This window comes from Hypanus sabinus, chromosome 4 (genome assembly GCF_030144855.1).
Source record: "Hypanus sabinus isolate sHypSab1 chromosome 4, sHypSab1.hap1, whole genome shotgun sequence".
NCBI lineage: Eukaryota > Metazoa > Chordata > Chondrichthyes > Myliobatiformes > Dasyatidae > Hypanus > Hypanus sabinus.
The window spans coordinates 17217420-17242696 of NC_082709.1; the positions used below are offsets into that span (position 1 = coordinate 17217420).

The 25277-nt window shown below is 40.2% G+C and overlaps 2 protein-coding genes across 9 annotated transcripts in view; one reads left to right on the forward strand and one right to left on the reverse strand.

Moving 5' to 3' along the window:
- Positions 1-258, reverse strand: part of pkp4 (plakophilin 4) — a 185508-nt gene extending 185250 nt beyond the window's left edge. For all 6 annotated transcript variants that reach the window (XM_059966497.1, XM_059966500.1, XM_059966498.1 and 3 more), the window contains exon 1: positions 94-258. The gene's annotated coding sequence lies outside the window, so the exon portion shown is untranslated. The remainder of the gene's footprint in view (positions 1-93) is intronic.
- Positions 259-368: 110 nt separating this feature from the next.
- Positions 369-25277, forward strand: part of LOC132392526 (coiled-coil domain-containing protein 148-like) — a 101844-nt gene continuing 76935 nt past the window's right edge. For all 3 annotated transcript variants that reach the window (XM_059966504.1, XM_059966505.1, XM_059966503.1), the window contains exons 1-3: positions 369-490; positions 1985-2044; positions 3949-4070. In XM_059966504.1, the coding sequence (XP_059822487.1) occupies positions 1990-2044; positions 3949-4070 (177 nt within the window). In that variant the 5' untranslated portion in view covers positions 369-490; positions 1985-1989. The remainder of the gene's footprint in view (positions 491-1984; positions 2045-3948; positions 4071-25277) is intronic.

The following is a 25277-nucleotide window of genomic DNA, read 5'->3' on the forward strand; positions in this document are numbered from 1 at the left end:
ACACATTACTCTGCCGGCCCGGGGCCATGAACACCTGTCTGTACCCCGAGATCCAACCTCCGCCCGTGGTCCCGCACACAACGAAACACTTACCGCTCGGGCTAACGATACACAACCAGATGTGGCCTCGGAAAAGGACGCCACAAAAGGTTAGCGATGAGCAAAAAAGCCATCCAAAGCCCGACCTCTCGTGCTTACATCTCCCAGCACCGAGCCGAATTCGAGCCGACTGCCGATGCGTCACCGCCCTGGAGTGAGGCACGGCCGGTCCGCATTGGTCAGCCCATCAGCTTTCCTCCTTTCCATTGGCCCACCCCGGTGCAAAAATAAGCCAACTGGGAAGCACGTACTTGGTTGCCATCGTGGTGTCGGCTGTCAACAATCCGCGGCGTTGGAAGCCAGAGAGGTGCATTGGGCCATCATCCCCGTTTCTCCTCAGTGATTCCGCGTGAAATCAACGGGTGATTGTCACTACCGGGACAACTCGGGCGTGAGTTAAAGTTTGATCAGTTCAAACATTAAAAGAGGAGATTTTGCTGATGAATCCTTCCTCTGAAATACAATAAATTGACTAAGTTATTAAAATGTTATTACTTACTAACTGAAGAAATATTAACTCTTAATATCATGGTTTACTAAACTGGACTAACTGAGGAAACAGTTGTCAAGAGTTTTTTTTTGGAGATCTAGGCTCTGTAACTCGAGGGCCCAGCTGTCAAGCTGTTCTAAATAGTTACAGCACAGGCATTTGCTCAAAGAAGTGGGAATTTGCTCGTGTATGCCTCTAATAAAAAGCAGGGCAATTGAAATTCATAAAATTACCATTCAGTCTCCTCTATCATCAGCATTGTGATGGAAGATACCTTCAAGCAACACTCGCTCCCACTTATCTGCTCATCAATGCACAGTTTCACTTGGAACATTGAACTCTAGGTCTCATCATAGGTTTAATCCAAACATAGCCAAATTTCATAGGACAGGTATCTGGGATCTAGATTACATTTGACCAAGTGTTGCAACAGGAAGGTTTATTGTAACTGAAGTAATTGGGTATCAAGGGGTCAACGGTCATAACCTGCAGAAGGCAAAACAATGTGGTTACTGGAGGCAATTGTCCCAGCCCAAGGGCAGTGTCCTAGGCCTAACCCTTTGTGGTTACTTCATCAAGGTCAGAATTGAGGAATTTTGCTGATTCAATGTTTAATTCTATTTGAAGTGAGGAAGAAGAAAACACTTCTCTCTCCACTGCCTGTTGCAAGACGAGGATACAGGTCAGTAAGTGACAAGTAACATTTTGTACCATAGAAATGCCAGGCAATAGCCATGCCCAGTACAAGAGAATTGAATCAAATATCCTTGACCATCAGTGGAACCATTCTGAAGGTCACTAGTGACTAGAAACTCAACTGCATAAGCATTCGGATGCTGCGTCTACAAGGGCCATTTATAAGCTCCACATCTAAATTATTCCACAGTCCTTTATTGCTGATCCAGAATGACAACCATGTTGATGACTCTTAATCATCCTCTGAAATGAATGATTTACAGCAGAAAACTACCACAACTAAACATAATAAGAATAATATCAGATCTGGTGTTGGCCTAGACACCATAATTAGAAACAACATCCAATTAACCATGCAAAATCACAGAGTCGTATTTTCTTTTACATCCTCTTAAGAAAGCAGATGGAGACTTTGTTTGATTTGGTATCAGAAGGATGGCATCAGTGCAAGATTACTTGGTGTTGCTCTAAGAGATTAGCCTGGACCTTTCTGCTCTGCAGTGGGTCTTGAGCCTTAACTTAATGCTTCAGATGTATTAGGGCTACTGACCAAATCTATTCACTTGATATAGACATAATTGTTAACAAGTTCACAATTTGAATATAGTTCATTGGTATTTTACATTCCAGCTTTCTTCTAAGAAAATAGTCTAGTTCACAATTAGAGTTTTAATGATTTGTGCAATTCACTTTTCATAGGAATAATGAGTGGAAGAGACCTTAGAATGTTCATCACAAATCATAGGGCAGAAGATGCAGGTAGTGTATAATAAATCTTCCTCTCCTATGCTGGTTTATGTAATTATCTATTCAATTTAGGCTGGGCATCCTCAAGCTGAGCTCCATGGTTGTTTTAGCATTTCTATTTGTTAAAGAAATACTATATTAAAAAAGACATGCCTCCCGCTTTATCATTTCCGTTTGCTATCTGATGTCTTTGTTGTAAACTGCATGTATATAGATTTGAATCGACACAAAAATCACAAGAATTAATTTTCAAATGTTAGTTGTACAGTTTAACAAATGGAGCAGTAAAAATTGTGATGGGAAAATACTTTCAGAGGGAGTGATGTAGCAAAAGGCCTTGCGTGAACAGGAAAATAAGTGTGAATAGGTTTTACAAAGCAGAAGATTTAATTTCCTGTTTTAGTATATTTATGTGAATGTGGTTTAACTTGAATATGGGGCAAACTGGAGGAACCCAGTGAGATGAGCAGTTTCTGTGGGAGGAAAGGAATAGTTAGCTTTGGGGGTCAAAACCCAACATCAGAACCGAGAGAGGCGGGATGGGCAGTATGAAGAGGAGAAGGAAAGTGATGATAAAGGAGTGTGAGGTGATTAGTGGACTGAGAAGGGGTGTAAGATGACAGGGAGGTTCTACCAGGTAAGGAAGGGGAGCAGGGCTGGAGTTTAGAAAGGGCAGGTGAATGAACCAATGTGTGGACTGTTTGTTGATACTACAGGTAGAATGTTGCTGAGCTCCACAGATTGAGAACCTCAGGTTTGAATTTCAACTTGTATGGAATTAGATGATCTTGGAAAGACAGATTGAAGGCTTGATGCCTTTAAGCAAGACAAAAATCACTTTTAGTCTTTTCTAATTGCTACTCAGTACCTCAGTTGGAAAGTTCTGAGATTTCCAAAACTAAATGAATAGTCTGTGTTTTTCTCATGAACTACCTGCATTTTATTTAGAGGCAGTTTATTTTTCATGTGCAGTAAAATTTGATGGGATAAAAAAGTTAATAAAAATCAAGTGAATGAAAAATGCAAACAAAACTCATGGACACATACTGTATTCTGAAGTGACAACTTGTTAAAAAAGTCACTATTTCATACTATTCTTTTTTAAATCTAAGGTAACCACAATAAAATTAAAATTGTAATTGGCTATTATCAATAATGTATGCTTCAATGTCTCTTAAATCAATAACTTTTTCATTCCCCAAGACAAACTATTTACAGTTTCATCTTGAGTAATTTGACTTCTCATTGACAGTGTGCACAGGAGCTTTCCATAATCCAAACATAAACATTATTTAACAAAGATAAACACAGAATTCATCTGAATATCTTGCAGAAAGTGGACCAACAATCAGTACAACTAGCCATGAATGTATTTTATGTATCAACTGTATATTTGAGGTGCCCTTAAGTATTTTTAACAATAATCATTGTATTGTATCCTACAATGTCATGTTCTCTTATCCTATCAGTTGTTTCCGGTACTTGTATATTTTACTTTCATTCACTATAAATTGCTGAATTATGAAATAAAACTAATAATTGCCACTGTCAAGGACACCTGTCTGAATACAAAATGTGGTTTGAACATTGTGTTAATGTTTTTCCTCTAAGAATTACATGATGTTTGATTGAAATTTATAAATTTCAAATGTACCAAATAAAATACCAATGGATTCAGAATTTATCCTGTAACTTAAACAGCAGGAATAGGGGGGACTCAGAATTTTGTTAACAGTAAAATAGCACATAAACATTATAAGTTGTAGTAGTCAATACAAGATTAAATATTATTGGATGACTTAAGATCTCACACTAACTGGTGACTTAATTAGTTTTAGTTTTCTTGTACAGAGGTTTCCCTTGCACATGTGGGACTGTATTTGTAACTTACTTTTGTTTCTATAATTTTCCATTAGAGAAGCTGGTTATAAGAATAAAAAATGGTCTTGGAAGTCAGAAATACAAACCAATTGATTATGAACAACTTCAAGCCTTCGTTGAAGCCAAAAGAATGGCATGCCTTAATACTGATCGTAAGGTAAATCAATTTCAAAGCCAACTGTCTATATCAGACTTAGTTATTATCAAAGATATATTCTCATATATTTTTAAAGGTTTTTTTAAAATTTATTTCCTTCTGTGGTAGATTCACATTTTTGTTCATTAAGTAGTTATGCTCTAAGTATCTAACTGTAATGAAAAATATCTTAAGTTATTGTTGTATGTCTCTGCATGTTTGGGCAGCATGGTAGTGTAGTGGTTAGCAAAACACTTTGCAGAACAGGTGACCCAGGTTCAATTCCTGCTACTGCCTGTAAGGAGTTTGTATGTTCTTCCCATGACTATGAGAGTTTCCTGCAGATGCTCCAGTTTCCTCCTATAGTTAAAAGTCATACTGTTTAGTTTGTTAGGTTTACAATTCGATTGTAATTGTTACATGATTAGCCTAGGATTAAATTGGGGGATTGCTGGACCAGCATGGCTCGAAAGGTCAGAAGGACTTATTCTGTGCTGTATCTCAAAAATAAAGAAATAGATTTACTTTTAGGAAGTAGGTTGCCAACTTGTCTTCAATGCTCAGGACTTAAACATAGTAATGAAGCAAGAAATAGGGACAGAAGCAGGAGAAAAATAAAGTGCACACTAGTCACAAAAATCTTAATTTCAAGCAGACTTGTTAGAGTTTTGTAGTACAGTCGGCCCTCCTTATCTGTGGGTTCCGCATGCGCAGATTCAATCAACCGTTGATCGGGAAAGCCCGGAAGTTCTCTCTCCAGCACTCATTGTTTGAGCATGTACAGACAATTTTTTTCTTGTCATTATTCCCTAAACAATACAGTATAACAACTAAAAACACAAAATGCTGGCAGAACTCAGCAGGCCAGACAGCATCTAAGGGAGGAGGTAGTGACGACGTTTCGGGCCGAAACCCTATTTATTTCCAGCATCTGCAGTTTCACTTGTGTTGACAGTATAACAACTATTTACGTTGTATTAGCTATTATAAGTAATCTAGAGATGATTTTAAAGTACGAGCATTCCTCGGGTTATGAATGAGTACCGTTCCCGAGTCTGTCTTTAAGTCAGATTTGAAGTTGGAACAGGTACATCCAGTATTATTTAGCTCAAACATTTATCTTAGGATATATTTTACCTTTCTATGCATATAAAACACTTAAGAAATATATGTATTTCAATAATTAAACCACTGCAATGCTTAGCAATAATTGTAGCTTCCATCGGGGCAGGGCCTTTCACATGTTCTATTATTCTCACTTTATCCTTTAAAATTGTTCCGATTGTTGACCAACTGTAGCCTAATGCTTTTCCAATGACCAATGGCATTTCACCTCTTTCCGATCACTTTATTATTTCCACTTTATTTTCAATCGTGATAATCTTCTATCAACAGAACAGAAATTCTGCGGATTCAGCAACAATGGCTGTGGGCAGCAGGTCCCGAGCTCTCATCAGGGCAGGGCCTTTCACGTGCTCCATTAAAATTGTTCCGATTGTTGACCGACTGTAGCTTAATGCTTTTCCAATGACCGATGGCATTTCACCTCTTTCTGATCGCTTTATTTCTTCCACTTTATTTTCAATCATGATTGTCATTATTTTCATGAACATAAACACTGCAGACTCAGAGCTGTACCACCAGGTCCTAATGTCCACTGCACTGAGACAGGTTAAATAAGGGACTTGAGCATTTGCATTTTTTGGTATCTGCAGGGAGGGGGGTCCCGTAACCAATCCCCCACAGCTAAGGAGGGCCATGTTGCAAGGACAAGGCCGAGGATGAACCTAAGTGCAGAACGTGGGCGCAGAGGCAGAGTCAGGAGGCGTTCTTGATGTAGCAAGTGTGGAATCGGTATCCAGGAGCAATGCTAGACTTAGAACTGGCAGTCCTAAGAACCATGAACCAAGGTTACTCACACAGGAATCAACCAATGAACTGGCAGCTCCTTGTTGTGCTCACAGGGTTTTTATACTGCACTTGCTGATGGAAAGCAGGTGTTTGTCGTTAGTGGAACCTGGGAATGATTGGAACTAAACAAGGTGATTGAGGCCCAATTCCTGAGGTAAATAGCCAGGTGGGCGATTGCCAGGAGGGACCATGACAGGCCGACTGTATATTGAAGGCTGATTTCATTTAACATATTAGGACTATTCAAAGAACTGCAATATTATTTGAAGACTGGAAACATCAACCCTGTGTAATTACCAAATAATAAAAGGCAATTTTATTTGAGGTGTTACTTTAGAACTTATTCTTGAGTGTTTGTTCTTCTCTTTTGTTACACTGAGAAAATGAGGATTTATAATGGGAAACAAAGACATAACAGAACAAATAATCAGATATTTTGGTTTGGTCTTCATGAAAGAAGGCAAAATGCAAGAGAATGAAGAGTATGATGGAAAGGAGGAATTGAAGGAAAATAGTATAAATAATATAAATTACTGGAGAAATTAATCAGACTAAAAGCCAATAAAATACTAAAACCTGATCATCAGAATCCCAGACTACTAAAAGAAGTTGCCATGGAAACAGTGGATGCTCCCTTTAACACACTGCAGTCCCCATTCTTGCACTCCCTTTAACAAAGGGCCCTGGTAACTGTGCTCTCTTTAACATGCATTGACCTTGGTTCCAGTGCTTCTTTTAACTCATCTGGTTCTGTTCATCGTGTTCCCTTTGAACTCAGTGGGGCTCTTTTTCCTGTGCTTTCTTTAAACCTACTACATTCACTTAAAAGTTATTGTATTTATTCTGTGTAACATCTCTTAAAAAAAGATCAGATTGAAAGTATGTTGCAGTATTAATTACAATACTATTCAGATGTCCTGAAAATCTGCCAGTCTGTTACCACCGAAGTCCCAAAGAAGCCAGATTAACAGAGTTTTACTATATCTGGGAATGAGGAACAGCAGTGGACTAATGTTTTTCTCTTAACTGGTTCATATTGAAAATAAAAAGAAACCTATTTACTATTTCACGGTATTTTGAATTCCTGAAGAGTAACCTTGGCATTCGCTTAAAGCATAAAATACATAGATGAAGGTAGGGCAACAGATGTGAGAAACAGAATCAGGTTTATTACAACTGACAATAGTCATGAAACTTGTTTTGTGGCAACAGTACAGTGCAAAACATAAAATTTACTACAAGTTCCAAATATAAATAAATAGTGCAGAAGAAGACTAATGAGTTAGCATTCATTTGTTCATGACCTTTCAGAAATCTGATGGTGAAGAAGAAGCTGTTTCTAAAATGATGACTATGGGTTTTCTGGCTCTTGTACCTCCTCCCTGATGGTATTAATATGAAGAAGGCATGTCCTGGGTGGTGAGGGTCTTGAATGACGGATGCTGCCTCCTTGAGGCACTGCCCCTTGAAGATATCCTCGATAATGGGGAGGGTTGTACCCACGATGGAGCTGGCTAAGTCTACAACCCTTTGCAGTCTCTTGAGATTCTGTGCACTAGAGGCTTCCTACCAGGCTGTGATGCAAACAAAATGCCCTCCACTGTACATCTGTAGCAATTTGCAAGAGTGTTTGGCTTTGTATCAAATATCCTCAAACATCTAATGAAGTAAAGCCAGTGGCATGTCTTCTTCATGATTGCATCAATGTGTTGGACGCAAGATAGATCTTCTAGACTGTAATGCTCAGAAACTTGAAGTGGCTCATCCTTTTCACCACTGATTGTGCAGTGAGGACTGTTGTGTGTTATCCTGATTTCTATTTCCTGAAATTCACAATCAATTCCTTGGTCTTGATGATTTTGAGTGCGAGGTTGTTGTTGCAACACCACTCAACCAGCCGATCTATCTCATTCATTAATTCCACCGCATTGCCACCTTAGATTCTGCCAACAAACTGTAGTGTCATCGGTGAATTAGGAGAAGGCATTTGAGCTGTGCCTAGCCATACAGTCATGAATGAAGAGAGAGTAGAGCAATGGGCCAATCACTCATCTTTGATCTGCTGCTGTGTGATTGTCAATGAGGTGGAAATTTACTTAAATATGGTTTTGATAAGGTCTCATATGGCAGGCTGATCTGGAAAATTAGTTTGCATGGGTTTCAGGGGGAGCTTGTGAGGTGGATTAGAATTGGCTTGATGATGGGAAGCAGAAGGTGACACGTAAAAGTCAATTTTCCAACTGTGGGCCTGTGACAAGTAGGGTGTTTCAGGATTCAATGTTGGAACCTCTGTTATTCGTTATGTATATAAATGATTTGGGTATGTATGTACATGGCATACTTAGCAGGTCTGCTGATTGTATAAATTAGGAGGTCGTGATAATAACACAAAAAGTTCTGTAGACGCTGGAAATCTTGAGCAATACACATAAAATGCTGGAGGAACATGGCAAGTAGGCAGCATCTATGGAGGTCTGAGGCCCATCAAGACTGAAAAAGAGGAGGGCTACAAGGTGAGGGGAGTGGGAGCAGTATAAGCTGGCAGGTGATAGATGAGGAGAAAGGTGAATGGTTGGGGGAGGGATGAGAAGCTGGGAGGTGATAGGTTGAAGAGATAAATGGCTAAAGAAGAATGAATCAAGTTGGTGAGGACAGTGGAGCATAGAATAAAGAGAAGGAGGTGAGTAATCAGAGAGAGATGATGGCCATGAGGGTAGGGAAGGAGAAGTGAAGGGGTGAAAGATTTGAACACTGCTGTCCTGGACCCCTATTGGGTGTGGATCTCTTCATTCATCCGTGATTTCTGGTTTGGGAATGGCCAGCTTGCATTCTTTGGTACACAGTCCTTTATACACTTCGTGATAAATCTACAGTGTTGGTGACATACTCATCTGGGTTGGCTCTATTAACTCAATACAGTCATGTAGAAGCTCTTCTAATTCCATTGACTAGCACTGTATGACTTTCAGTACCAGATCCTTATGTTTTAGTTTTTGTTTGTACCTAGAGAGAAGCTGCACAACCTATTAGTCTGGCTTACCAAAGTGTGAGTGAGAGATGGATCAAAGTAAATTTATTATTACAGTACATTTATGTCACCATATACTACCACAAGAGTAATTTTTTGCAGGCGTTTACAAGAAAATAAAGAAATACAATAGCAGTTATGAAAAACTATACATAACAAAGACTGACAAACATCCAATGTGCAATAGAGGACAAATTGTAACAATAATAAATAAATAAGGAAGTAAATAATGCTGAGTACATGAGTAGAGTTATTGAAAGTGAGTCTCTAGGCTGTGGATTCAGTTCAGCATTAAAATGAAAGAAGGTATCCATGCTGTTTCAGGAGCCTGATAGTTGAAGGGTGATAACTGTTCCTGAACATGCTGGTGTGGGACCTAAAGCTCCAGTACTGCCTGCCTGATGACAGTAGTGAGAAGAGGGCATGGACTTTTCTGTTTCTGGGCATTGGTGTTTTCATACAAACTGTGATGCAATCAGTCGGGATACTCTCCTCTGTGCATCTGTAATAAATAGTCATTATTTTCGTTGACATACCAAATCTACGCAAACTTCTAAGTGCATCTGATACTGAGTCATTAGTAGGCATCTTTGTTGGTATGTAACAATCCTCAAGAGTGCTTAGGCTCCTGATGGGACTGGAAATGGGCTGGAGATGGAGAAGTTTTTCGCTCCTCAATCCATGCCAGTACGTTGCCATCAATTCAATGTGTCTAATTTTGCCTAATAACCTGTTAATGACATGTTACTAAAGGACATTTGAATGTTCAAAGACATCGTATCCACTGGTTTTCTGTTATCTATCAGCTTATAATTTCAACGTCAAAATAATTCAGTAGATTAGCTTCCTTTTCATAAATCCACATTGACTCACTCCAGTCCTATTATTACATTCTCTATCCTTTATAATTTCTTAATAAAAATTCTAACTTTTACTTTACTAATACTGTTAGCCAATTGTTCTGCAATTTCTCTGCCATTTTCTTAGACTCCAATGTAATTTGTTCCATTTCATCTTGCACAGAAGGTTTAGTATCAAAGTTTATATTTAAATTTTGCTCATATTCTACTTAACACTTTGTAAATTCCTTGGACATCCTTTGCTAAATTCTGTCATGTTCCTAATCCTCAGTCTTATTACTCTTCTTGTCCTTTTCCTTTTATCTAATACTATTTTCCTGATACTATAAGACTAAGTATTAGAATCTTGCGAGGTTCTGAAAGAAGTAGCCGAAGAGATCGTGGAAGCATTAGTAGTGATCGTTCAAGAATCCTTAAAACTTTGGAATGGTTCCAGAGTATTGGAAAATTGTAAATTTCACTCCACTCTTTAAGAAGAGAAGGAAGCAAAAGGACAGGAAATTATAGGCCAGTTAGCCTGACCTCACTGGTTGGTAAGATGTTAGAGCCCGTTATTAAGGATGAGGTTTTCGGGTACTTGGGGCACATGATAAAATAGGCTGAAGTCAGTATGGTTTCCTGAAGGGAAAATCTTTCCTGACAAATCTGTTGGAACTTTTGAGGAAGTAACAGGCAGGCTAGACAAAGAAGAATTACTTACATAGATTTTCAGAAGGCCTTCAACAAAGTGCTGCACATGACATTGCTAAGCAAGATGAGAGCCCATGGCATTACAGGAAAGATACTAGCATGAACAGAAAAATAGGTTGACTGGCAGGAGTCAAAGACTAGGAATGAAGATAGCCTTTTCTGGTTGGCTGCAGGAGTTTAGTGGTGTTCCACAGGGATCGGTTTTGGGACCATTTCTTTTCCCGTTGCATGTCAATGATCCAGATGATGGAATTGATGGCACTGTGGCCAGGTTTGTAGACAATACAAAGATAGGTGGCAAGGCATGTAGTGCTCAGGAAACAGGGAGTCTGCACAAGGTCTTGGAACAGATTATGAAGAATGAGCAAAGAAGTGGCAGATGGAATATAGTGTAAGGAAGTATATGGTTATGCACTTTGGAGGAAGGAATAAAAGCATAGACTATTTTCTAAGTGGGGAAAAAATTCAGAAAGCAGAGGCGTAAAGGACTTAGGAGTCCTAGTGCAGAATTCCTTGAAGGGAACTTGCAGGTTGGGTAAGGAGGGCAAATGCAATGTTAGTACTTATTTCAAGGGAACTAGAAATAAAAGCAAGGATGTAATACAGTGGCTTTATAAGGCATTGGCTGGACCAAATTTGGAGTATTTTTGGGACCCTTCTCTTAGAAAGGATGTGCTGGAATTGGAGAGGGTCCAAAGGAGGTTTATGAGAATGATCCAGGAAATGAAAAGGTATATGTATGAGGAGTGTTTGATGACTCAGGGCCTGTACTCACTGGAGTTTTTAAGAATATGGAAGGGTCTCATTGAAAAATACTGAATATTGAAAGACTTGGATAGAATGGCCATAAAGAGGATGTTTCCAATAGTGGCAGAGTCAAGAACCAGAGTGTCAAAACACAAGGACATCCTTTAGAACAGAGATGAGGAGGAATTTCTTTAACCAAGGGATGGTGAATCTCATTGTCACTGATGGCTGTGGAAGCCAAGTCTATGGGTATATTTTAAGTGGAAGTTCATAGGCTCTTGATTAGTAAGGGTGCCAAAGGTTTCTGGGGAAGCTAGGAGAATGGGAATGGTAGAGCAGACTCATTGGGCCAAAGAGTCTAATTCTGTTCCTATGTTTCATGATCTTATAGTCACATCTATATCAGTTTTCCCCAATTCAGCTTTGTGCATTGAAGGGATGGGTATACTTTTAAAAATGGTGCATAAGTTCTTTGAATCTTGACTTTTGCTCACTTATTGGTATAATGAGAAATTACTCCCCGAGGATTGTGGCCAGGAGGGGTATACAAATTATAAATACGATAACTTTTCACCTGTTCACTTTCCAGGTTGATTAGAGGAAATGGGCAACCAAAAAGGAGATAGCAGATATTTATAGTAAGCATAAGGTTGTGATTGTGGGAGATTTTAATTTTCCACAAATAGACTGGGAAGCCCATTCTGTAAAAGGGCTGGATGGTTTGGAGTTTGTAAAGTGTGTGCAGGATAGTTTTTAGCAGCAATACAAAGAGATACCAACTAGAGAAGGGGCGGTGTGTTGGATCTCTTGTTGGGAATGAGATAGGTCAGGTGACGGAGTTGTGTGTTGGGGAGCACTTCGGGTCCAGTGATCACAGTGCCATTAGTTTCAATATAATTATGGAGAAGGATAGGACTGGACCCAGGGTTGAGATTTTTGATTGGAGAAAGGCTAACTTTGCGGAGATGCGAAAGAAAGAAGGAGTGGATTGGGACAATTTGTTTTTTTATGGGAAGGATGTAATAGAGAAATGGAGGTAATTTAAAGGTGAAATTTTGAAGGTACAGAATCTTTATGTTCCTGTTAGGTTGAAAGGAAGGGTTAAAAGTTTGAGTGAGCCATGGTTTCCAAAGGATATTGGAAACTTGGTTCGGAAAAAGAGAGAGATCTGCAATAAATATAGGCAGCATGGAGTAAATGAGATGCTCGAGGAATATAAAGAATGTAAAAAGAATCTTAAAAAAGAAATTAGAAAAGCTGAAAGAAGATATGAGATTGCTTTAGCAAGTAAGGTGAAAATAAATCCAAAGGGTTTCTACAGTTATATTAATAGCAAAAGGATAGTGAGGGATAAAATTGGTCCCTTAGAGAATCAGAGTGGACAGCTATGTGTGGAGCCAAATGAGATGGGAGAGGTTTTGAACAATTTCTTTTCTTCGGTATTCACTAAGGAGAAGGATATTGAATTGTGTAAGTTAAGAAAAACAAGTAGGGTAGTTATGGAAAATATGATGATTAAAGAAGAGGAAGTACTGGCGCTTTTAAAGAATATAAAAGTGGAAAATCTCTGGGTCCTGAAAGGATATTCCGTACGACCTTGAGAGAAGTTAGTGTCGAAATAGCAGGGGCTCTGACAGAAATATTTCAAATGTCATTAGAAATGGGGATGATGCCGGAGGATTGACGTATTGTTCATGTGGTTCCATTGTTTAAAAAGGGTTCTAAGAGTAAACTGAGCAATTATCAGCCTGTAAGTTTGACATCAGTTGTGGGTAAATTAATGGAAAGTACTCTTAGAGATGGTATATATAATTATCTGGATAGACAGAGTCTGATTAGGAACAGTCAGCATGAATTTGTGCGTGGAAGGTCATGTCTGACAAATCTTATTGAATTTTTTGAAGAGGTTACTAGATAAGTTGATGAGGGTAAAGCAGTGGATGTTGGCTTTATGGACTTCAGTAAGGCCTTTGACAAGGTTCCACATGGAAGGTTAGTTAGGAAGTTCAATTGTTAGGTATTAATATTGAAGTAGTAAAATGGATTCAACAGTGGCTGGATGGGAGATGCCAGAGAATAGTGGTGGATAACTGTTTGTCAGGTTGGAGGCCGGTGACTAGTGGTGTGCCTCAGGGATCTGTACTGGGTCCAGTGTTGTTTGTCATATACATTAATGATCTGGATGATGGGGTTGTAAATTGGTTTAGTAAGTATGCAGATGATACTAAGATAGGTGACGTTGTGGATGATGAAGTAGGTTTTCAAAGCTTGCAGAGAGATTTAGGCCAGTTAGAAGAGTGGGCTGAAAGATGGCAGATGGAGTTTAATGCTGATGAGTGTGAGGTGCTACATTTTGGTAGGACTAATCAAAATAGGACATACACGGTAAATAGTAGGGCTTTGAAGAATGCTGTAGAAGAGAGTGATCTAGGAACATCGGTGCATAGTTCCCTGAAGGTGGAATCTCATGTGGATAGGGTGGTGAAGAAAGCTTTTGGTTTGCTGGTCTTTATAAATCAGAGCATTGCATGTAGGAGTTGGGATGTAATGTTAAAATTGTACAAGGCATTGGTAAGGCCAAATTTGGAGTATTGTGTAAAGTTCTGGTATCCAAATTATAGGAAAGATGTCAACAAAATAGAGAGAGTACATTTACTAGAATGTTACCTGGGTTTCAGCATCTAAGTTACAGAGAAAGGTTGAACAAGTTAGGTCTTTAATCTTTGGAGTGTAGAAGGTTGAGGGGGGACGATAGAGGTATTTAGAATTATGAAGGGGATAGACAGAGTTGACGTGGATAGGCTTTTTTCCATTGAGAGTAGGGGAGATTCAAACAAGAGGACACGAGAGTTAGGGGGCAAAAGTTTAGGGGTAACACAAGGGGGAATTTCTTTACTCGGAGAGTGGTAGCTGTGTGGAATGAACTTCCAGTAGAAGTGGTAGAGGCAGGTTTGATATTGTCATTTAAAAAAAAATTGGATAGGTAAATGGACAGGAAAGGAATGGAGGGTTATGGGCTTAGTGCAGGTTGGTGGGACTAGGTGAGAGTAAGCGTTCGGCACGGACTAGAAGGGCTGAGATGGCCTGTTTCCGTGCTGTAATTGTTACATGGTTAAAATATTCTTAAGGAATTGGATTGTTCTGTAAGTCTTATCTTTTCATGGGTAAGAATGTGGCTAGTTAGTCATGATGACCAAAACATCCCAGTGAAAACTTTTAGGAAAGCCACAGATTTTCATTTTAGCAACACACACAAAATGCTGGTGGAACGCAACAGGCCAGGCAGCATCTATAGGAAGAAGTACAGTCGATGTTTCGGGCCAAGACCTTTCGTCAGGACTAACTGAAAGAAAAGATAGTAAGAGATTTAAAAGTGGGAGGGGGAGGGGAAAATCCGAAGTGATAGGAGAAGACAGGAAGGGGAGGGATAAAACTAAGAGCTGGAAAGTTGATTGGCAAAAGGGATACACAGCTGGAGAAGGGAAAGGGTCATGGGATGGGAGGCCTACGGAGAAAGAAAGGGGGAGGGGAGCACCAGAGGGAGATGGAGAACAGACAAAGAGTGATTGTGAGAGGGGCAGAGAGAATAAAAGGGAGAGAAAAAAGGGGGGGACATAAATAAATAAGGGATGGGGTAAGAAGTGGAATAGGGGCATTAACAGAAGTTAGAGAAATCAGTGTTCATGCCATCAGGTTGAAGGCTACCCAGACGGAATATTAGGTGTTGTTCCTCCAATCTGAGTGTGGCTTCATCTTAACAGTAGAAAAGGCCATGGATAGACATATCAGAACGGGAATGGGATGTGGAATTAAAGTGTGTGGCCACTGGGAGATCCTGCTTTCTCTGGCGGACAGAGCGTAGGTGTTCAGCGAAATGGTCTCCCAGTCTGCATCAGGTCTCACCAATATATAGAAGACCACACCGGGAGCACTGGACGCAGTATATCACACCAGCTGACTCACAGGTGAAGTGTCGCCTCACCTGGAAGGACTGTCTGGGGTCCTGAATGGTGGTGAGGGAGGAAGTGTAAGGGCAGATGTAGCACGTGTTTGCTTACAAGGATTAGTGCCAGGAGGGAGATCGGTGGGAAGGAATGGGGGGGGGGGATGACGAATGGACAAGGGAGTCGCTTAGGGAGCGATCCCTGCGGAAAGCAGAAAGAGTGGGTGAGGGAAAGATGTGCTTGGTAGTGGATTCCTGTTGGAGGTGGCAGAAATTACAGGAATTACAAATATGTTGGACCTGGAGGCTGCTGGGTGATAGGTGAGTTCAGGGGGAACCCTATCCCGATTGAGGTAGCGGGAGGATGGGGTGAGAGCAGATGTGGGTGAAATGGGAGAGATGTGCTTGAGAGCAGAGTCAATAGTGGAGGAAGGAAAGCTCCATTCTTTAAAAAAGGAAGACGTCTCCTTCGTCCTGGAATGAAAAGCCTCATCCTGGAGCAGATGCGGCAGAGACAGAGGAATTGCAAGAAGGGGATGGCATTTTTGCAAGAGACAGGTGGGAAGTAGAATAGTCCAGGTAGCCGTGAGAGTCCGTAGATTTTCATTTTACCTCAGTTGTTATTTATGACCTGTAGAAGATGGTAAATAGAAGCATGTAAAAAGGTTCAGTGCATAAGTAATCTGCCTTGGACCAGTAGGAAGTGGTGTGTCTCCCTGGGATAAGGGTAGCAAACCTAAAATGGCATGTGCAAACATTTTGTTGGCATGTAGCATACAGTCCTGCCACTTGATCCTTCAAAACCCACTTCATAATAAAAAGATACATAATGATTATCTTTGTTGCCAAATGAAGCAGCGAATGAATTTTTACAGCCTGAGAGCAGTAAGATATTTTCACAGCTAGATGGTTGCGAGAACACATGACATTATACAATATGTTTTGAAATTGTTGCAGACTTGTCACACATATCAGTATTTGGGTAGTAAACGGATGGATCAATTTGCACAAGCTTCACTCTGCTTATATTTTTTCTTCTCTCGTTTGAGAGTGAACATGGATCTTCAGTGATACTAACAGTAAATATTGCATTTGGTATAGCAGAGAGTGTAATATTAGAGAAACTGAATTTGGAAGTGTTGCAGTGAATTGATTGATAATTTTGAAATATAATGGATTGATTTACAAAACAGCTCAATTTTGAGGCAAAAATTTATCAACAAGAACTGAACTAGAACTAGAAATTTTCCATTAAAATGATTCTAATTCAGTAATCTTTGATAATCTCTGTTCAAAATTACCATGACACAAGAGAGCTAATTTTTAGAACAGTATTGCCAGTTTGGTCACATTCTGAAAAAGATTCAACACCCCTGCCCCAGGCCATACAAACTACGCACTTTACACTACCGGTCTGATGAGATTGAATAGTTAACTAACTCAATTATGTACTCAAACCATTCAAATAGCTTTGTCAAACAGGAGCTTCAATGTCATAGCACAAAGTAGACTCTTTGGCCCATCTAGTCCATGGCAAACTATTATTCTGCCTAGTGTCTTTGACCTGCACCTGGACCATAGCCCTCCATACCCTTCCCACCCATGTACTGTGGCAGGGCTTGAACAATATTACCTTTTACAAAGTGAAATCAAACAATGTAGGTGGCAACAAGGCTTTGGGTTTGGTGATGAAGCATATCAACTCCAGCCTGAGAAGCAACTTGGATCCATTGCAATTTGCCTCCCATCACAACGGCAGATGCAATTTTATTGGCTCTTCACTCAACCCTGGACACAAAGATACATACATCAGGATGCTCCTTATTGACTACAGATTGGCATTCAGTACTATCATTGCCTCAAATCTAATCATAAGCTTCAAGAACTTGGCCTCAGTATAATTTTGTGCACTTGGATTCTCAATTTCCTCAGCTGCAGACCCCAGTCAATTTGGATTGATAACAACAACTCCTCTGCAATTTTCAATAGCACAGGTGCATAACAAGATTACATGCTTAGCCCTGTGCTCTACTCACTTACTCGTTTTATATTTATAACTGTGAGGCTAAGCACACATCACTGTTGTTGGCCGAATCAGTGTACAGGAGGGAGAATGAAAATATGGCTGAGTGGTGCCACAACAACAACTTCTCCTAAGAGCAAAGAGCTGATTATTGACTTCAGGAGGAGGAAACTGGAGGTCCATGAGCCAAACCTCATCAGGAGATCAGAATTGGAGAGGGTCAGCAACTTCAAATTTCTTGGTATTGTAATTTCAGAGGATCTATCCTCAGCCCAGCACTTAATTGCCATTATGAAGAAAGTGTGGCAGTACCTTGTGACACGTAGCCCGTGACGGGTTAAAGAACCAGCAGAAATGGAAAACACATTGGAGTCTGGTATTGCTATTAACTAATAGTGTTTATTAGTAACTATGCAATACAGTACTGTAAATTCAGATATATCAAACAGGTTAGCAAATACACACACACGTAAGTGTGGAAATAGGAACAAAACTAGGCCCTTCCAAACCTAGGGGCGAATGGATATAGTCTTAAGATGATGCAAGAGAGTTCAGCTCAGTTTGAGGTATTTAGTTGAGTAGCATTGGGGAGAGAGAGAGAGATTTGTAATCCAAAGGTGTATGTTGTGAGAAGGCAATTATGTCGATATTCCAAGACAACAATAACAGTAGGTTTTATCTCTGAAGTTGTTCCACTCCACACACAAAGTATCAACGGCAGTGATCTTCAACGAATATCCTTTTAACACAAGTGGTACCACACCCAAATTCAACTATGGGTCATCCCAAAGTGGTAGCCACAGGATACTCAAACAGAATCCATGTATGGATTATCACCAACAGTAGCTTATCACTGAAGTACCATCTACAAATGGTAAAACTACCAACCCAAGTCAGGATTATCACACACAGGTAGTTTCCACACAAGGTTACCCCAAACACACAATTGTGATAGCCACTTATCCAGTTCCACGACATACAGAATAACTCCTACAGTGATTTGCCACAGGGATACCTTTCTTCAGTGAACTACCACTGTATCTATCTATCTATCTAAACAAGGGTAACACACAAGTGGTAATCACAAAGGTTCCACCTCATCAGAGGACCCACTCCTATGGATTAACTACGTGACAGTCACACCTTCGTATTCAAATGGAACTCAGACTCACCCTTACGGGCTACAGAGGAGAGAGTCCAAACAGTGACCTCTTGGTTTCTTCTGTTTCAAACCTTCCTCTCCCCTCTTCTCTTCCTTTAAAGTCACCAAATGTGACCACAAAACAAAGGCGACAGTTCTTCCATGGTGGAATTATCAACCCAGGCCAGGCTTGGACACACAGATAACTCCCCGGTCACACCTTTTCTGTACTGCAAGAGCCACTGATCCATTTCCCCGAATCGATCTTCCACAAACACACCTTTCTGTGGGCACAACAAACTCATCCAGTGTCCAAAATCATGTGTGTCCGGGTTCAGCAGCTGACCTGGTATTCACTTCAGCATGCTCATCACCAGCTGTCCATCAACCTGCTCCTCCCTCCTCTCTCTGTAAGAGTTTTACAAGCAGGGAAGTGTCCTTGTGGAAAGGTAAACAAGCTTGTAGGGAAACCAGACCATCAATCTTTCGAGCAGTCTCTGTCTCCCTCTCTCTCGTTGCATTGGATGCCTCCCTCTTTCTCTTAATAGCAGCTCAAAGTGTCCAAAAACCAGTCTCATTCTCCTGACATTTTAAAGTAATAGTCCACAGAAACTTTGAACCCTAGGGGTACATAACACTTGGCATAACATCTAAAACTTTGACAAACTTATACTGATGTGTGGTGGACAGCATATTGACTGGCTACATCATGGCCTGGTACGGAAACACCAATGCCTTGGTGGTAGAGGCAGATACATTAGGGACTTTTAAAGAGGCATTTAAATTGGCATATGACTGTGATGGAAGGATACAGACAGTGTGTAGACAGCAAGGATTAGTTTAGTTTGCCATTTGATCACTAATTTAATTGGTTTTGCACAACATTGTGTGCTGAAGGACCTCTTCCTGTGGTGTACTGTTCTGTGTTCTATATCCTTCATAATTTTATATACTTAATCAAATTTTCCCTCGTTCTCCCACATTCTGGGGAATAAAGTCCTAACCTATTCAAACCTTTCCAATAGTCAGGTCTTGAAGTCCGGGCAACATCCATGTAAATTTTCACTGTACTCTTAAACTTCTTGATATATTTTCTGTCAGTTGGTGACTAGGGCTGCACACAATACTCCAAATTAGGCCCACCAATGACTTATACAACTACAACATAACATCCCCACTCCTGTACTCAATACATTGATTTATGAAGGTCAACGTGCCAAAAGCTCTCTTTACGACACTACCTACCTGTGACACAACTTTTAAGGAACTATAGATCTGCATTCCCAGATCCCTCTGTTCTACCACACTCCTCAGTGCCCTACTGTTCACTGTGCAAGTTCTATCTGGGTTTGTCATCTCAAAGTGCAACACCTCATACTTGTCAGAATTAAATCCATTTGTCAGTTCCAGCCCATTTTTCCAGCAGGCCCATATCTTGCTGCAAGTTTTGATACCCTTCCTTGCTCTCCTCTATACCACCAAGTTTGGCCTTATCTGTAAACTTGCCAATCCATTTCTCACATTATCATCCATATCATTGATATAGAAGTCAAACAACAATGACCCAACACTGATCTCTGTGGTCCACCACTAGTCACAGGCCTCCAGTCTGAGAGGCAACCACCTACTACCACTCTCTTGCTTTTCCCAAGAAGCCCTGAATTCCAAGCGATTGGACCTTTTTGATCAACCTCCCATGCAGGACCTTGTCAAAGGCCTTGCTAAAGTCCATGTAGACAATATCCACTGCATTTCCTCATCAATTTTCCTGGCAAACTCCTTGGAAAACTTTACAAGATTCATTAGACATGTACGCACACAGCCATGTTGACTATCTCTAATCAGTCCTTTTCTATCTAAATGCTTACATATCTGGTCCCTTAGAATACCTTCGAGTAACTTACACTCTATTGATCTTGGGCTCACCAGACTATAACTTCCCGGCTTAGTCTTAGAATCTTTCTTAAACAATAGAACAACATTAGCTGTTGTCCACTCCTCTAGCACTCAACTGTGGCTAAGGACTTTTTAAATTCCCCTGCTAAGGTACGTACAATTGTAGCACTAGCCTCCAACAAGATCTGAGGGGACACCTTGTCAGGCCCCACGGATTTATCCACCCTTAGTAGCCTCAAGACAGCGAACTCTTCCTCCTTGGTCATCTGTATATGACATCATTGCTTTTTTGCCTTAATTCTCTACACTGTGTCCATCTCCTAAATAAATACAGATGCAAAAAAATATACAATTAAGATAACCCCATCTCTTTTGGCTCCATGCATAGATGACCATGCTGATCTTCAAGAGGACTAATTTAGTCCCTTGCTATCCCTTTTGCTTTTAATATATCTGTAAAAACCCTTGGGATTCTCTTTCAACTGATGGGCTAGGGCAACTTAGTGCCTTCTTGTAACCCTCCTGATTTCCACCTTAAGTGTTCTTTTGCATTTCTTATACTCTTCAATGTGTAATTTTTATGAAATACATTTTAATCATTCTGTGAATATTCACAATTCTATATTATTTCTCTTGCAACTGATATAAAATCCACAGACTTCTCTGGCTTATTTCATGCTTTCTTTATAATTTGGTAACACATTCTCTTCTCTGGAATTCCTTTTGTGTTAGTTGTTTGTCATTCCCAATGATTTATGTTTGGCTGTGTAGCTCATAGAGCTGAATGGGGAAAAACCTATGCGGGAGGAGTTTTATCATGAAAAAGCCGTTGCACTGGGGCAGTTCCAGTTTTATTATGGAAAAAAAGCCATTGCACTGGCCAGTCCCTTGGCCTCAAAAATCTTGACCCGATGGTGCGAAAAGTCGTCAGGTCTGGAGATTTCCTCAGTAGCAGTAGATAGCCATGACGCCTTCTGTGCCTTGTCATGCCCTTCACTGTCCACAAAGTGTCACAGCACAGCCTACTTGGCCATTGGGTCTAGTAGTTGATCTCATCCACACAGTCTGCTGGAACTGGCTTTGCATGCTGGGGTAGGCATATCCCTGTCTCACTAGGGTTGGACTTCCCTGGCTACCCTCACCTGGTTTAGCCCGTCTATTGAAGCAGTGTACTGGGGTGTGGCCACTGTCGCAAGCAAACAGTTACCTGAAGCCACAGATGAGCGCTGGGCAGCAGGTGGGGACCAAAGGTGGATGAGCTGCCTCTGGGTGGAGAATGACATGCTTGCCTCCAGAGCTGCTACCCCTCACTGGACACCCCATACAATGTTATAAACATCCAATATTTTTCTCTCTGCAAGTTTATTGACATCCTCATGTAATTTGTTTCAATACTTCTCTAGATTGAGTATTCATCTTTAATTTGGTATTGTCTAGAAATTTGAATCATTACTATAATAATAGTAGTCAGAGCACTGATCCTCACAGAACGCCAGTACTCATCTTCTTCTACTTTGAATATTTACTCTTTATTCCTGCTCTCTGTATCCTAACTTGAAGTCAACAAGCAATCCATTCTGGTACTTGTCCTCAATTGAATTTTTGGACCTTGTTCATTTCTCTTGAAAATCTAGATAAATTACCACTACAACATTATCATTGCCTGTTCATTCTGTTACCTTGTCAAAAAAATTGATAAAAGTAGTCCAGCAAGATTTTCCCTTTCAAAATCCATGCCCACTCTTCATTATTATACATTTCTTTAAGCTCATGTCTTTGTATTCTCATCTTTAATGAAGATTTCTTTCTATATCCTACCACCAGTGTAAAGTTAAATAATCTCTAATTTGCTAGACATATTTATCCCTTCTTAAACACAGATACTATGTTAATTATCCACCAATCCTCTAAATGTACTTATCTCATAACCTTGTACCCATCTTCAATGTCATGTCCACTTTTTCAAATTACAAAACAGAAGAATGATATGATATATCTGCCACCCCAGTTGTTACCTGTGGATCCTTAGTGTAATTGTGAATTGTGAAATATTGAAAAAGGTAAAATATTTTACCTTTCTCTTGTTCCTTGACAATTTTCCCATTTCCTGATTCCCCCAGGCTGTCTAAAGTTGTCAAAGGGATGTAACTAATTTTGTTTGTCATCTTCAGTCATAATCTTTGAAGAGCATAAAAAATAGTTTTTGCATCTATTGGTTTCAATTTCTATTCCTGTCCAGGAAGTCCTGAAGTGTCTTTCTAAATTGAGTAATATTAAAAAGTTGAAATATTTGTCATTTCTATATCATTAGTAACCTGATTTTTCTCAAGGTATGGTAACCTTTCATATTTATGTCAATCTTAGAATATAGAACAATACAGCACAGGGATAAGCCCCTTCAGCCCACAATGTTGTACTGAACCAATTAAATTGGTAATCAAACAGCTAACTAAACTTATCTTTTCCTGCCTACACGATGTCCATATCCCTCAATTTTTCTCACATTCATGTCTAAATGTTTTTGAAAGTCCTTAGTGTGTATACCTCTAGCACCACCCCAGGCTGCTCATTCTGAGCACCAACCACTCTTTATGTAAAACAACTTGCCCTTAACATCTCCTTTAAAGTAACCCACTGTCACCTGAAATACATACCCTCTGCTACTAGAAATATGAACCCTCAGAAAAAGATCCTGTCTATTCTATACCTCTCACAAACGAATAAACCTCTATCAGATCTCCCTTTAGCCTCTGTCTCTCTAGAAAAAATAAACTAAGTTTGTCCAACTTCTCATTATAGCACATGCCCTGTAATCCAGGCATCATCTTGATAAACTTCTTTTGCACTCTCTCCAAATAGGATGACCAGAACTGTATGCAGTACTCCATAGGCAGCCTAAATAAGAGTTTAATCAAGCTGCAATGTAACTTCTTGATTTTTTGAAATAATTCTCTCAACGAATAAAGGTAAACATGCCAAATGTCTTCTTAACCATGCTATCAGCTTGTGTAGCCATTTTCAGGGAGCTATGGACTTTGATCCTAAGATCCCTCTGCTCATTAGCACTGTTAAGGATTTTGCCATTAACAGTGTACTGTCCTTTTATATTTGACCTATCAGGCTACAAGACTTCACATTTGTCTGGGTTAAACTCCATTTGCTATTTCTCTACCATATCTGTAACTGATCTATATGCAGCTGTATTCTTTGCCAGTCATCTACGCTATCCACAACACCGCTAATGTTTGTATCATCTTCAAACTTAGAACCGAACCATCTACATTTTAATCCAGGTCATTTATATGCATCACAAACAGCAGAGGCCCCAGTACAGATTCCTGCAGAACACCACTTATTACAAAGCTCCAGCTAGGTTAAGTCCCTTCAATCATCACCTTTTGTCTTCTATGGGCAAGTTAGTTCTGACTCCAAATGGCCAATTCACCATGGATTCCATGTACCTTAATTATCTGGATGAGCTTCTCATGTGGGACCATGTCAATCACCTTACTAAAAATTGATGTAGACAGCATCCACAGCTCTATCTTCGTCAATCACCCTCGTTACCTTGTCAAAAAACTCAAACAAGTTAGTACGGCATGATTTACTTTGCACAAAGCCATGCTGGCTGTCCCTAATTAGGCCATGTTTTTTTCAAATATTCATAAATCCTATCCCTAAGAATTCTGTCCAGTTATTTCCCTACTATGACATGAGAAACACTGGCCTATGGTTTCCAGGATTATCCCTGATTTTCTTCTTGAACACTCACCAGTCCTCTGGGAACACACCTCTTATACAGGTCAACCCTGCCCCAGAAGAGGTTTCAGTGATCAAAGAACCTAAAATCCTGCATCCTGCACCAGTTCCTCAGCCACTCATTCCTCAGTACTATCATCTTATTCCTGCCCTAACTAGCATGTGACATCAGGAGTAATCTAGAGATTACTATCCAGCCTCATTCCTAACTCCCTATACTCTCTATGTAGGACCTCTCCCCCCTTTCTATGTATGTCATTGTGCCAATGTGCACCATTATATCTGTCTGTTTACCTTCTCCCTCAAGAATATTCTGCAGCCACTCCAAGACAATTGGATCCTAGTACCTTGGAGGCAACACATCATCCTGGTGTATCTTTCTCAACCACAAAATCTCCTGTCTGCTCCTCTAACTATCGGGTCTCCTTTCGCCATTGTTCTGCTTCATTTTCCCCTTCTCTGCTGAGCCTTGGAGCTGGCCGCAGTGCCAGTGGCTTGGCTGCTGCGGCTGCTGCTGTGCCATGATTGGTCGCCCGCCCCTCCCCAGCAGAATCCAAACAGATACACTGCTATGGGGAATGGCCATCATGCACTGACTGCTTACTCCCCTTACTTCTCCTGGTGGTCACCCATCTATATCTGAAGTCTGAACTCCGGGGGTGACCACTTCAATAAAAGTTTAATCGTAATCTCATTATCTTTTTGGATTCATCTGATCAGTTCATTGTGCTTTTGTGAGATATTCATTGCAGCTGTGGTTCTTGCTTAAACCATTATTTTCATCTTCAATCCACATACTGGATTCACTATACTCCACTTTTATTCTGACAAGTTGTATTCATTTTGAAATCTAACTTTGTTTTCAAAATTTGAAATATCTACTTATATACAAAGAGTTGAAGAATAGCTCAATTGAGAAACTTTCAGTGATCTATCCCTTCTCCATAGGTGAATGTACATCATCCAGACTACATTTTAGAAACATAGAAACAGCGAAAACCTACAGCACAATACAAGCCCTTTGGCCCAGAAAGTTGTGCCGAACATATCCCTACATTAGAAATTACTAGGGTTACCCTTGGCCCTCTATTTTTCTAAGCTCCATGTACCTATCCAGGAGTCTCTTAAAAGACCCTATCCTATCTGCCATCACCACCATTGCTGGCAGCCCATTCCATGCACTCACCACTCTCTGCGTAAAAAAAACTTACCACTGACATCTCCATACCT